Genomic DNA, 13,309 nt, shown 5'->3' with positions numbered 1-13,309 from the left:
TTTAGCAAAGGTAAACACATCATATGTATGTAATTTTGCGCATGTTACATTCTGTAAGCAAACTATGTGTTTGAGCCACTCTTCGCAATTCTGCCTAGAGCATTTTTCAGTCAGTAATGACTTACACTGAGGCAGTATATTCTGCTCTAGAATCACTTCCCTAATGTAACAGTTGTCTATAGAGAAGCCACAGCTTTTTAAACCATGAAATTTTAATTGCTCAATTAATTTTAAATGCTCAGAGGAAATTTTAAATGCTCATAGGAAATTACAAAATAGGAGCTAGAAAACGTTTACTAAAATGGTATAGGAAAGTACTACTTATCTTAGTTATAGTGTCTGAGAATGACCTGACTTTGATATGATTAAAAGATTTACAGTGAGATTAGAGATAATTTGTAATATCATTTAATCAGCTGCATATTAACTGCAAGATAATTCTGAGATTTAAGGATACAAACAAAAGTGATTATAATTAACATATGTTTAATACTTGTAAAATTTGACCTGAGATTCTCTATGTAATCTCCGAAGTTTTGAGTAAAATGTAAAAAATCTGCAATGAATTAAGAATTACAGGTCAAGTTTTGGCTAGGGATAGGCAGTGAACAAATGACTAAGGTCATCTATTGCTTTTGCATAAATGTTATTCCAAAACTAAATTTATTCATCTAAGTACAAGAACTGGGAAAATTAATGTTATTTTTAGTAACAGATTTGGGATTATGACTATAAACTTAAAATTATGTGATTTTCACTGAATATTATGTTTTGAAAAGATGATACCATTCATCCTGCTAACACACACACTGCCCTGGGATATAACTTGATAAACATGCCCCAGTAGGCCTCTGTATTTTCCATTCTTCATTGAAATTCATAGATTTAAATAAGTAAACTCAGTGGTTGTATACCTGTTTCTTGTTTGAGGCTATACAGCTGGAACTTGCAATGAAAACAATCCTCCATGGTCTATTATTCAAATGTTAATGAAAATTAGGTAACAAACCTTAAAAAGAGAAAGCAAACACTGAACTGACTGAAGAACTGCTTTCTTAAAACCTTAATTTGGGTAACTCCACAGAATATAAAAATCCATATTTGAGAGTTCTAAGGCCTGGCTATAAACTTTATTTTCGGCTTTCAGCTTCCATCACTTCTATAAGTCAGACAAAATTTACATTTCCTGACTAATTTACAACGTTATTGTGAGGAAGAAATACCATAATTATGTGTAAGTGCTTTATAAACTAAAACAGGATACAAACATAATAGTACGTTACACTCCTACATTTGTTTTCAAGAGAACTTCACTGAATCATTCACTAATCCTAGGATAATTCACCTTTTGTCTGGATTCGAGGATTGAGGCTTTGATGGAAAGCTGGTTCCATAAAACACATGAGGAAAATGGACATAGTGGGTTGTGACCTCGAAAATGGACATAGCGTGTTAAGTTTGCTCTTACTTGTAAGTCTGTATTCCCAGATGACGTCTAAAGTTTGAGAATTAACTCCTAGTTGTGGTATGTTGCTTTTGTTGTCTGATGCCTTTGAAGCACACTGATCTAATGCGTACTTACTTTAGATTCAGATCTCAAGAAGAAGCTCTAGGCCTTGGTTAGGCATCCAAATTATAGGTACCACTCATCCAGTTCCCTGTCCTATATACCTTTATCTAGTTAATAATAACAAAAGACTATTTATAACAGTGCACGTCCTTTATAACTGAAACTGCAGTAAGTTTAATTTTCAGTACATGACATATTTTCATGCATTTGCTTTATCCCTGTACAATACTAAGAATCTTTAACATACATGTCATAGGTTTTCTTTACTAACATTGCAGTCCTTTACTAATGAGTAAACAGTTCTAAAACATGAATTCATAATTACATTGTCATTTATTTCAATCCTGTGGCACACACTGAATATAATAGGCTTGAAAAACACTTTGATATTTCCTTTGTAGAACACTAAATGCTACCATTGATTTCTATAAATTAAATTTACTAGGAAAACCCACGGTTTAAAAAAAGTACACAAGAATAAGCTAGCTGATCACAATCAAATGAATGAATTCAAAATAGTATAAAGTCAGGAACAGTTTATCTTCATGGTAAACATTCACTTTATGCAAATCCCACTTGGCTTCATTTAATTAAAAAGCTGAAAAAGAAAGAAAATTATTATGTGCTGAACATAAGGAAAATACAGTATGCTTTTTATTCCATTCTAAATTAGCACATGTAAATATAACATTAAAATGTCATAATTGTATTAATTCAGCTAATTGTAATTTTTACATCAGGGCAATTTTTCTGAACTAGTGCCTTTAACCAGATCAGGCTTAGGGTGGGAACAGGGTCAGGTGAGAGACGATGCTGAAAACTTTAATTTGTGGTTTAAATTTACATAAACATTCTTCTCACTGCTGGCTGGAGCAATAGTTAAATCAGCATTTAAAATGGTAATATAGAAGAAATACAAGGGAATGGACTGAAACAAACATGTGAAGTGGGTCATTTGAATGTCCTAAAAATATTTTTTCTCTAAATGTATAATGTAATCACTTGGTCTTTTGTTAATATAATTTACAATTTCATCATATTGAACAACCAAAAAGAGTATACATAAATCATAAAACTTCTGATGAAACATCAGCAGAGATACTTGTACATATAAAAGATAACTATTTTTTTTTAAACTTCCCTAAGCAAAGCTTTATGAAACAAAATTTAATTTTGTAAGATGGTAAATCAATTTAAATAACATTTATGAAGTTTTTGTTTATATCTGTATCTTTCTGCTACCATGTGGCATGTTCTTTTTGAGTCTTGACAACACAAGACAACTTTGCAAGGCAACCAGAGACAAACCAATTTTTAATTAAATATGAAAGCAAAAATGAAATCAATAGTTCCTGTAGTTAAAAACAAAAAACAAAAAACAACAACAATAACAAAAAACATGTAGCTGGAAAAATGTCCAAAGTTGGTAAGTTTTATTATCTGGATGTTTAAATCGTAATATCCTAGGCATAAATTGTTTTGTCTTTCTGAACCTCGGTTTCCTCATTAGTGAAAAGAACGTTTGTTTTAGATGATTCCCAAAGTTCTTTTCGGTGCTAATATTTTAGGATTCTGGTGATACTATGTGCAAAAATAAATACATATTTTAAAATACAACACTTTAGTATAAAACATAAAATATATATAATATATATTTAAATTATATAATATACAGGGTATATTATATAGCATCAATTAAAATGTAAATAATGTCATAGCACAGTACAAACCAGAAAAATTACTCTTCTTAGCTGTTTCTGAGAAATTGTTAAATTAGAAGATAAAAATGATATGATGCTATCAGGACGCAATGAGACATCACCTCTACTTTCAAGATAATAAGTAATGAATAAAGCGTACTATAAGGGTGACCATCTCCATGAAGAAGAATGTCAGCAGTAAATCTCGTCAGGGTCTTAAGCTGTAGTTGCTGTTCAATCCACATGATCTTTAAAAACACTGCTGGTAAAGCAGATAGATGTGCCAGCTGTAGATTAATTGTGGCATTATGTTTTGAAAAGATAGCATTCATCCTGCTAGCGCACGCAAGCTATCATCAGCTTGCTCTGAAGATGAAGCTAACTGAAGAACGAGGGTTAATGAAAAAAGAAACCTTAATCATAAAATAAACTGATACTTAAAAGTAAGGATTTGTAGCTTTTTGTTGTTTAGTTTTTAAAGGATCTGCAATTTTCGAGTTATGGAGCACTAAAGATAATATTTATTATTGCTAATGATATTACCCCTGTGAAAGCAAAAATACTAACTTGATCCGTAATGGTAATTTTATACCTTCTAACTTTTTAGGAGTTTTATGATACTTAGGTATAATCAGAGTAAAAAGATCTCTGTGAGTACTTTATTAATATAATCTTTAGTTATGCTGTTTTTTTCATTTTATGGTTTTCAAAACTGAAATAGTAATTTTAAGCTGTTATAACAATCAGTTGTTTATATCATGAAATGACAAGTATATATTTAATCTGAAACTGATTGTCCTACAATAGAGGATACATCTAACAAGTAGAGTACTTTCTATGGTTTTATTTTCAAAGCTATCATTTTCATTTTAAAATGTTATAAAAATGTATTTGTACAAGACACTGGAAACACTTGAAGCACAAAAATGTCAAAAATGTTTGGCTGGCTCAAACGTTTCTGAGAAAAGTATGGACTGCTGTTCTCTAATCAGTATTTTAGGTTTCATTTTATTTTCGTTATATAAACAATGTCCAAGGTATGTTCCAGTATGAATGTTTTATATTGATTATTATCACTCGAGGAATTAGTCTCTCATTTCTAATCAAGATCAGACGTGTATTTTTTCCCTTTTCACATTTATCTGTGTAATAATTTTGCTGCATAATCTAACAGTGTAATAGTTCTTACAGATTTATGGTTCAGTAGTGCTTGGATATTGTTTTTTCTAATAATGGTTATCACAAAAATGTATAAATGCCTTTGTATCATACTTTTTGAAAAAACTGTCAAGAATACTGAAAACTGAATGTATTCCCCTTATGTGTGCTTTTCAGTTTTGCGGCCTGCTTCCAGAGTGAGTGAGAAGCAGCCTTGGGTACCACCATCAACTTCTGTATGGAGTCCACTCCACTCTCAGTCATGAATGAATCGCACTGTAGTTATTCACAGTAGTAGTCAGCATGTGCATAGCACTGATTGCTGTGACTGGCTTATTTGCTTATTCTGAAGTGAATATATGCATGGTCAGCTGTAACTCAGGTAGTAATAGAAAATGGAAGCTAGTTGGCAAGAGTAGCAAGTTGCACACAAGGGATAAGATAGAAGGCTAGGACTAGCACAAATGTGACCCCGGAAGCTCCCACTTCCCCTAGCCTACGGGAAGCAACCATTCCTTTCTAGTCTGTGTCACTTTATTGTTGCTTAAAGTCCATCAGGGATGCACAAAGAAGGAATGGATGACAACTTCAAACCATTTCTCTCTTTAAGGCTGGCTCTCTCCTCAACACTCCCTCATGGTAGAAAACCACGATTTAGATGAATATATTGTCTTTGATGTGCTGAGGAGACATATTCCATAGGTTTATTAGCAAGTTTATTACTTGAAATTCAAAATATTTTTCTAGAGAAACATGCAAGTGTTAGCCATTTTCTTAAACTCGGGGCCCCCAGAAGTCTGTTTCAATCAGCATTTAACAACTATTGTTTACTAGAATTCTGTGCATAGAAGCGTGTTGCAGAAAATGAAATGATTGAAAGTCGTGGCCCTTATGTTTCTTTTAGCTAAAGGAGAGAAAGACCTGGGTATGATTATGTATGATACAGTGACATGTTTGATATGCTGATGGTGTTACAAGAATTGAAAAAGCAAAACTCTGAGAACAAGATAAAGGGACAGCAGCATAGACCAAAGAAGCTGGATGGGGACAGGTATCAAAGTATGAGAACATACTCAGTGTTGTGTTCAGCATGGCTAGGCTAGGAGTTAGCACATTTTCTGTAAAGAGCCAGAAGGTAAATATTTTAAACTTTGGTGGGCCACGGGTCTTTGCTGAAACCACTGAACTGAGCTGTTGTACAAAAGCAGCCACAGACAACACATAAAACAAACCTGGCTGCGTTTCAATGGAACTTTATTCATAGGCACTGAAATTTATATTTCATAATTTTCATGTAAATTTATATTTCATAATTTTCATGTCACAAAATATTCTTTGTTGATTTCCCACCCCCCGATGTTTTAAAACTGTAGAAGCCATTCTTAGTTTGTAGGATAAACTAACACAGACAGCAGTTACTGAGTCTTGTATTAAACCAGAGGGTGTACTGAAGGATATACCATAAAAAGCTGAATGGCATGAAACTTAAAATAGTTGTGGCAATTCATACAATGGTATTACTATATAGCTAGTAAAATCATATATACTGTAGAATGTAGTTAACTGCATTGGAATATGCTCATGATGTATAAAAGAAAAATAAGCAGCTTACAAAATATGTACAGGCTAAACTGATGATAGTTGATGACCTGAGTGTTGGGATTTATAAATATATTTTCTTCATCTATCTGTATCTTCTAGAAGGAACATGTATTAGCTTTCCCCTCCTCCTCTTTATTAGCTATTAAGGCATTTTAATGAAGAAGCAACATAATCAGTGCGTATCTTAAAACAATTCTGACACTACCGTACAATAACTGATGGATTATGGGGGATAATGACTAGACACTGGAGGCTCGGTGATAGTCAGAAAAAGATACAACGTACTTAAGACAGCAACTGTGGGAAGAGAAAAGTAATGTAGACCAAATAACAAAGCAGGATGAGGATGTGGGATGAGCACAAAATGACTCCAAGATTTCCATCTTGCATGACTGTGAGAATGACAGTGTCAGGAAAAATGGGGAAAAGGAATGGAGAAACAGATCTGGAGGCAGATAATGATTTTTGAACGTATTGAGGTGAACTATTAATGTGGTATCCAGGTCTGGTTCTAGAACTCAGGACAAAGGTCAGGAATTGATAATGTATATTCAGGACTCAGAAATAATCTCAAAGAAAAAAGGAAGGTGTAAGAAAGTCATGTTACAAAATCCAGGGTATAAACTTTCCAAGAGGGGCTTGTCAACTAAAATGCTAGAAAGGTCACAAGAAGAGAACTTTGGATTTGGTCACTGGTGGTTACTGGAGACTGAGGATATATCAAAAGCTTGTTTGTTGCTTTTCCCTTTCTGTGAAATATCTGAACAGGTAGCAAATAATGGCTTGCTGTTTTTTGGGGTTTTTTTATTTATGTTGAATTAATGACTCTATCTGTTTCTCATATTTGGAAAAACTAGAATGTACACAGTGTTCCGGAACAAATGTACTGTGTCCAAGTGGAAGTTGGTTAGATTCTAGTATCTTCAGCTCGACAGAATCTTTCGGGGCACTGCTCTTCCTGTTCTCAAACTGGAGAGGAAGTCAGGGAGACCCGGTGGTTACACAATGTCATCTGTCTCACAGAAATCACTTATGTGGGTAAGGGGCAGTTGCTCAGATTTCATTTGGTATCCAAAAAAGTGCAAAGGGGAAAAAAGGTTTGGGTTGTTCACCAAACAGACAAGCCGGTGGCTGAATTTTCATTCCTATCCATTGACCTTGTGGATATTGCAACTCACTGAGTTATTCCTTTTAATCTTTACATTCACATGTGTTCTATGAGAATGCTAGAGAGGAGGACATTGTAGCCCTTAGCTAGAATTCTTTAGCCGAAAGTCCTGGGGCTCTCTTCTCTGTAAGACAAGATTACTAAACCCAGAAAAGTCTTCGAGTCTGAAACAAGTGGTCTTCCAAAAAGGCCTGAAGAAATCTAGGCCTGGCCGGGCGTGGTGGCTCACGCCTGTAATCCTCCTGCCCTGCTTTCAGTGGGTTGCTGAATGGTATGGAGTTTCTGCCAGAGTAAGAAAGTTGTATTACCACAATGGAACTAAGTCTCTAGAGCTGCTTTTGATGTGTGTGTTAGCCTAGACCCTTGGTTGTCTGGGCTTGAGGGGGTGGGATGTGTAGTGTGGGATCCAAAAACTGGACTGTGAATTTTCTGCAAAAAATTACCGTAAATTTATATTTTATATATATATGTGTGTGTGTGTGTGTGTGTGTGTGTATATATATATGAACCTACTATCTGTTTCTGAATTTAGCAAATGTTGATTTTAAAGTATTCAGTAAGTTAACTGTTTGGAACACTCGTATTTTTTATTAACCTTGAATATTAAGACTTACATTATTTGTTAATGGGAAAAAAGATTTGGCTACATTTTTCTTAGGCAGAATTAAACATATTTGTTGGCTGCCTTTTTCCCCTAAGTGATAAGAAACAGAAGTTAAGAAAGTATATTTGTTGGGAGTGGAAGGATTGCATCTGTCAAATGATTAACTTCACGTGTCAGTCTTTTGGTAGAAATTTTTATCTGAGGACTTTTTCCTAGAGCAGATAAACATAATAATGTAAGACTGGAATATGGAATCTCACAGTTAAAAGTTAAGTTATCTTACATTTGTAAAACAGTAATTTACTATAACTTGTCTTATGAGATAAATGTTATAGTCTCTATATTTGAAAATGAGGAAAACTGAGGCTCAGAGAAGATTAAAAGACTTGCCTGAGGTTATAGAGTTTTTAAGTGCCATGGTCCAAATCACATCTTCTCACTCAAAGTCCAGATCACTTTCCAATACACCACAATGAAATACAACAATATGGAAAAAATAATCCTTAAGATTGAATTTCCATTTGTACAATATTATTACAAGATTTAGCACTACATTCTTTATCTAGATAAGACAGGGGATAGACAATGGTGCCTTTACAGAATGCCAGCTTATCTCTTAATCATCTCTAAATCCTTGGACCTTTATAAGTCATTCTACAAAGCTGGGACTCAGTACGAGAAAGGTTAATACCAGTGAAATTCTCATCAATGATGTGTACTATGGGCTGATCACACCATTTAGATATTATTGTTCTATTTGTACAGCTTAAGGTTGTTAAGATGTACAAATGAATGCAATATTGCTATACACTCTACATTCTGGAATTTTTGTCTTGCTGTGCTTGTTCATTATCATACTTTCTTCAAAAGTGTTATGAATGCCTTTCATTTTTAGCTGTTATTCTGTACATTTCCTTACTGAGTACCATTCCATTGTTGTTCATCTCAAGGTAACCAAGGACATTAGGAACTATCAGTTTTGTTTTAAGACAATGGAAGGCACTTTGTGTCCACTATAAGCTTAATTTATATATTCTGTTTTTCACTTGATATCACCCAGCTCAGAATTGGAACGCAATACCTCCTTTTTAAAAAGATTTTTTCGAGACAGGGTCTCACTCTGTGGCACAGGCTGGAGTGTAGTGGCACACTCAAACTCCTGGGCTCGAGCGATCTTTCCACCTCAGTTTACCCAGCAGCTGGGACTACAAGCATGTGCCACCATGCCAGGCTAATTTTTAAAATTTTTTTGTAGAGACTCATCTTGCTGTGTTGCTCAGACTGGTCTCAAATTCTTGGCCTCAGGCAATCCTCCTGCCTCAGCCTCCCAAAGTGCTAGGCATGAGGCCTGAGGTACCACTCCCAGCCATGATAGTTACTTTTAGAGCTCAAGTTTGGGGAGAAACTAATTTTTCCACACACCTTCAGCTATGAAGAACAACCTGACAACTCCAGGGGGTGTCATCTCATATGAACTGCATCTTGAGCTGGGGCAAGCCAGTAATCTTCACTCTATTTCTATTTTAATGGTTCCGATTGCATTTAATGGAAGTAGACAAGGAATAAAGTTTTCAAGTAAACAGATTCAACTAACAAGTATATGATGAGCACCTACTATGTGCATAGCACTTTGGAGATATATAAAAGGTATTTATCAAAGACACAAATACCTTATAATCTAGAAGAAAAAAGACAAACACATGAAACAACTGTAAATGAATACTTAATGAAAAACATAATGCAATAAAGTACGACTGAATAGTCAATTGCTGACATGGCTAGTACAGTTGAAGAGGAGGTAGGTGAAAGTGAGTACTTTTTATTGAGAACCCATTACATTTCAGGGACTACAAATTGATTATATAATTTATCCCCATAAAATTCTGAGGTAGGTTTTATCATACCAAGTTTACAGATCAAGAAACAGGCTTAACCAAGTTCAATATAGATAGAGAAGTAACTAGAGCTGCAGAAAAATGAGACTTGGAAGTTAAGTAACTAACTTTAAGTCCCAAAGTTAAGAGGAACCAAAATTCAAACCTAGATTTGTCTAAATGCAGAGCTAGAGCCCTAGCTAATACACAGAATGAAACCCCAACCTTGAACTCGGGACCTCTCCTAATTACTGTTATTTTTCTGTTAGATTATACTACCTGCCTAAGACAGAGTCTAATGAAGAGTTAGGAAGCAAAGGGACAGAATTACTAGAAATGTCTCATGTTATTTTCCTAACAGAGAAAACAGACTTGATGTACCTTAGATGTTACTACAGACATCTTCTAAAGGAAACTTTTGTGAACACAGAGTGCCAGTGAAAAATATTGATAAGGTAGTTAACCATATGTGAAGAATATGATGTCCTTGCTAGCACTTTCCTCTTCTTAGAAAATGGGGCAAGCACCAAAGTTCATGTAATATATAAAATGAATTCAGTGCTACTACTGAAGTAATATTTCCTCCTTTCTGAACTATGGCTCAGATGGTAATTAGATCAAATTCATAGTAACCCTCCTATTTCACTGACAGCTTCAAGAGACTCAGGAGCCCGATTACATTCATCAAAAATAAGACAAAACTACTTAATCTTTAGCATAAAGAAAAACTTTATAGCAAAAGATTAAATAAAAATGAATTTAAATAATTAGTACTATGTACCAGGCAATGTGCTAAGTGATTTGGAAGCATTCTCTCATGGAATCTTTGTAATAGTTGAACGACATATGACAAATCATCTCCATTTATAAATGAGAACTTAGGTTGACAAAAGTTAACCTGCCCAAGGTCACACAGTCAGTAACCAGCACACTGGGGATTCCAATCGGGAAAGTTTGTATATTAAATTTAGAAGACAATCTGAGAGAATTTAGTAATGGCATGAAACAGATTCATGCTGTAAAGTGTTAATGGTAAACTTTAGGGAAGATTTAAGAATATAGGATAAATATTTTAAAAAGTAGATATTTATCCCTTTAGCAGGCACATGTATCAGCAAAGAAAACAGCAATTTTGAAAGTACTATGAAGTACTGGAAAAATATGAAGGGCATAGATGTTTAAGGTTTTATAAGGCTTAAGATTAAAATAAAAATGAATAAACAGAACAGGATCACTTCATACAGAAGAAATTAAGGACTGTATTTTAAATAAAATTAAAAATTGTGAGGACAGAATATAAAAAAAATTAGTTCAAAGACAATTATGATCATGGTTCTGTACATAAAGATAATTATGGATATAGTCCTGTGTATCAGTGCCACAAGTTTATAATTTAGAAAAATTCAAAATGAAGACATTGAGGGCTAAAAGGCGGATGCATAACACCCAAGCAACTACTTTGGCATTGGAGGCTAAAGGCCATTACGAAAGGTGATTTTCTTTAAAAAAAAAAAAAAAAAAAAAAGAGTAGAAGGTGTTATGTTCAAATGTGCATTTTCACTGAAGGGTAACTCAAGTGTCTTATCCCAAGTACAGGTATGATCTAAAGTAGAAGTAGGAAGCTTCCCAAGAGTTACTGTGAAGAACAACGTGCATCTGTATTAGTAATTGATCTCTGCAACATGTATTCCTGTTAAAACTGGGAAAGTCAAGGATACAGTCTTGGTTGAGAAACTATTTTTCTCCTCTTGTCAGCCTACTTCAATGTATTTGTCTTGGATGGCTGGAGTGGTTCAGGTCTGGGTTCCTAGGGTTTACGATTTACTATTTTACAGTCTAATGCTCTTAGAAAATGGACATCTACAAATGTTTTTGCAGAAGTACCAAAGGCCAGGAAATACCTTCTGGAATATGTGTTGTGGATTTTCCTCTTCCTAGAATACTTCTTTCCTGCATCTCATTCTCTCATTTTCTACAAACTGCCTTTATCTGATGTGAGCAGTTTTTAAAACATATAATGCTGGTGCCACAGGTAAATGCTTCCAGGAATACAAAAATATTTTTGAACAATGTGGTACTATGTTCATCACAGGATAATTCTATGGGAAAAGGTCTTTCTGTTCTTTATCAGCATCTCACCTTTCAACTAGTATCAGAATTATTTCTTCTTCTCCTTCATTTGTTCCCTCTTTGACACTTGCTTTTGCCATCACCTTTGCTTTCTTTAGTTAACTAATTGAATAGATATATATTTGCTTTCCCTGTACTGTCACGTTTTTGTAATTTGGCTCAGGGTGTACCCAAATCTCTGGTCTATACTCTCTGCAGTCTTTTAGTAACATTTGTTTTTGCTGTTTGTGAGGCAATTATCATAATCATCCACAAGAGAATGGATAAAACAACTGAGAAGGAAACGAAAGCTTATTTAAAAGGAAAATAATGCCATGGAATAAAAAGATGACTCAAAGTAAAATATTATACACGTGCTAGACTAACAAAAGGGATTACAACTTTTTAAATGGAAAACTTGTTTTTGTTCATAATTCTCCCCGTCCACTGTATTTTGTTGGTTTGGAAGGATACTGTAAATGTCATGAAGGGAAAAATTATACTATGTAAACCTGAGAGCAAAATAATTCAAATATGAATGATCATAAGAAGGGTTATCTATGAGCACCATAAGGATTTATGGAAGTTTGCTAAACAATTTCCCAGTATATCAATAGAATGTAGGAAAATAGATAAATGACAGTTTTCAAAAGAGCTGAAGGGACATAGTAGAAGGCTTTAATGTGCTCTGGGAAGCTATAATTACAGGGATTATTTAAATTGGACAGTACAATAGCTCGATAACTAAGTCATGAAATTCATAAGAACAATCTCAGATATGATCTGAGGATACATGGAGAGAGTATTATAAAGATTAAAAAATATAAAAAGGGCATCACATCTATGTAAACTATAGCAGCTTTCACTAGTAAATAATAAGATATAAAAATTACTTAAATTTGTTTAATAAGTAGATTTTGTCAGTGTCCCTTAGTTTTTCTGTAGATTTCCTTTTGAGTAAAATCGTCATCTCTCGAACTAATTCAAGAAGCCAAAGTAAGTTATTATCTTGGTGCTGAACATTTATCTAATTGTCAACATTTTTCTTAGAGGCTTTGGCTATCACATTATTGATGTCATTATACATTTGACCTCATGTTATTTTCAACTTTGATTCTGGGATAATTTTCCACTTATATGAATATACAAATCATGTTTTTCTACACAAAATATGGCATAGGAGAGACATGTGAGCTAAGAGTCAGATTTTCTGCTTCTGTCTTTAAATAGAGACACTCTTTTGGTCGCATCTGTAAAATGAATAATAACGATACGATCTCTATGATCCTCTGCAGTACTAAAATCCCAGAACACTCTTCGTTTTGCAAATTTCTAGAATCTGAATTAGAGAACTGTTGTAAAATTCACCCAGATTGCTTAGGAATATTTCCTTTTGTGTATCTATCTTCCTTTTCATATAGTTCTTTGTCTAATTAATGCATTTTAAGCCAGAAACATGTTCACTATTTAGTATACTCATAATCCTCAAAAGATACCATGAACATATTTCTCTTCCCATTTCTC

The 13,309-nt window shown here is 34.0% G+C and overlaps 1 protein-coding gene across 3 annotated transcripts in view; it reads right to left on the bottom strand.

Annotated features, from left to right (window-relative positions):
• Positions 1-392: 392 nt before the first annotated feature.
• The window catches only part of TUSC3 (tumor suppressor candidate 3), a 219,502-nt gene continuing 206,585 nt past the window's right edge, over positions 393-13,309 (bottom strand). The window contains exons 10-11 of one of the 3 annotated variants that reach the window (XM_011988343.1): positions 8,193-8,257; positions 393-2,168 (exon numbers count right to left, since the gene is read on the bottom strand). In XM_011988343.1, the coding sequence (XP_011843733.1) occupies positions 8,239-8,257 (19 nt within the window). In that variant the 3' untranslated portion in view covers positions 393-2,168; positions 8,193-8,238. Of the gene's footprint in view, positions 2,169-7,766; positions 8,015-8,192; positions 8,258-13,309 lie in introns of those variants that run through there. The other 2 variants (XM_011988344.1, XM_011988342.1) reach the window with 2 other exon arrangements.

The sequence above is a fragment of the Mandrillus leucophaeus genome, unplaced genomic scaffold (genome assembly GCF_000951045.1).
Source record: "Mandrillus leucophaeus isolate KB7577 unplaced genomic scaffold, Mleu.le_1.0 Scaffold328, whole genome shotgun sequence".
In the NCBI taxonomy this organism is placed as follows: domain Eukaryota; kingdom Metazoa; phylum Chordata; class Mammalia; order Primates; family Cercopithecidae; genus Mandrillus; species Mandrillus leucophaeus.
The sequence above is the reverse complement of the archived record's forward strand: the minus strand, read 5'-3'. Positions and strand labels throughout refer to the sequence as shown.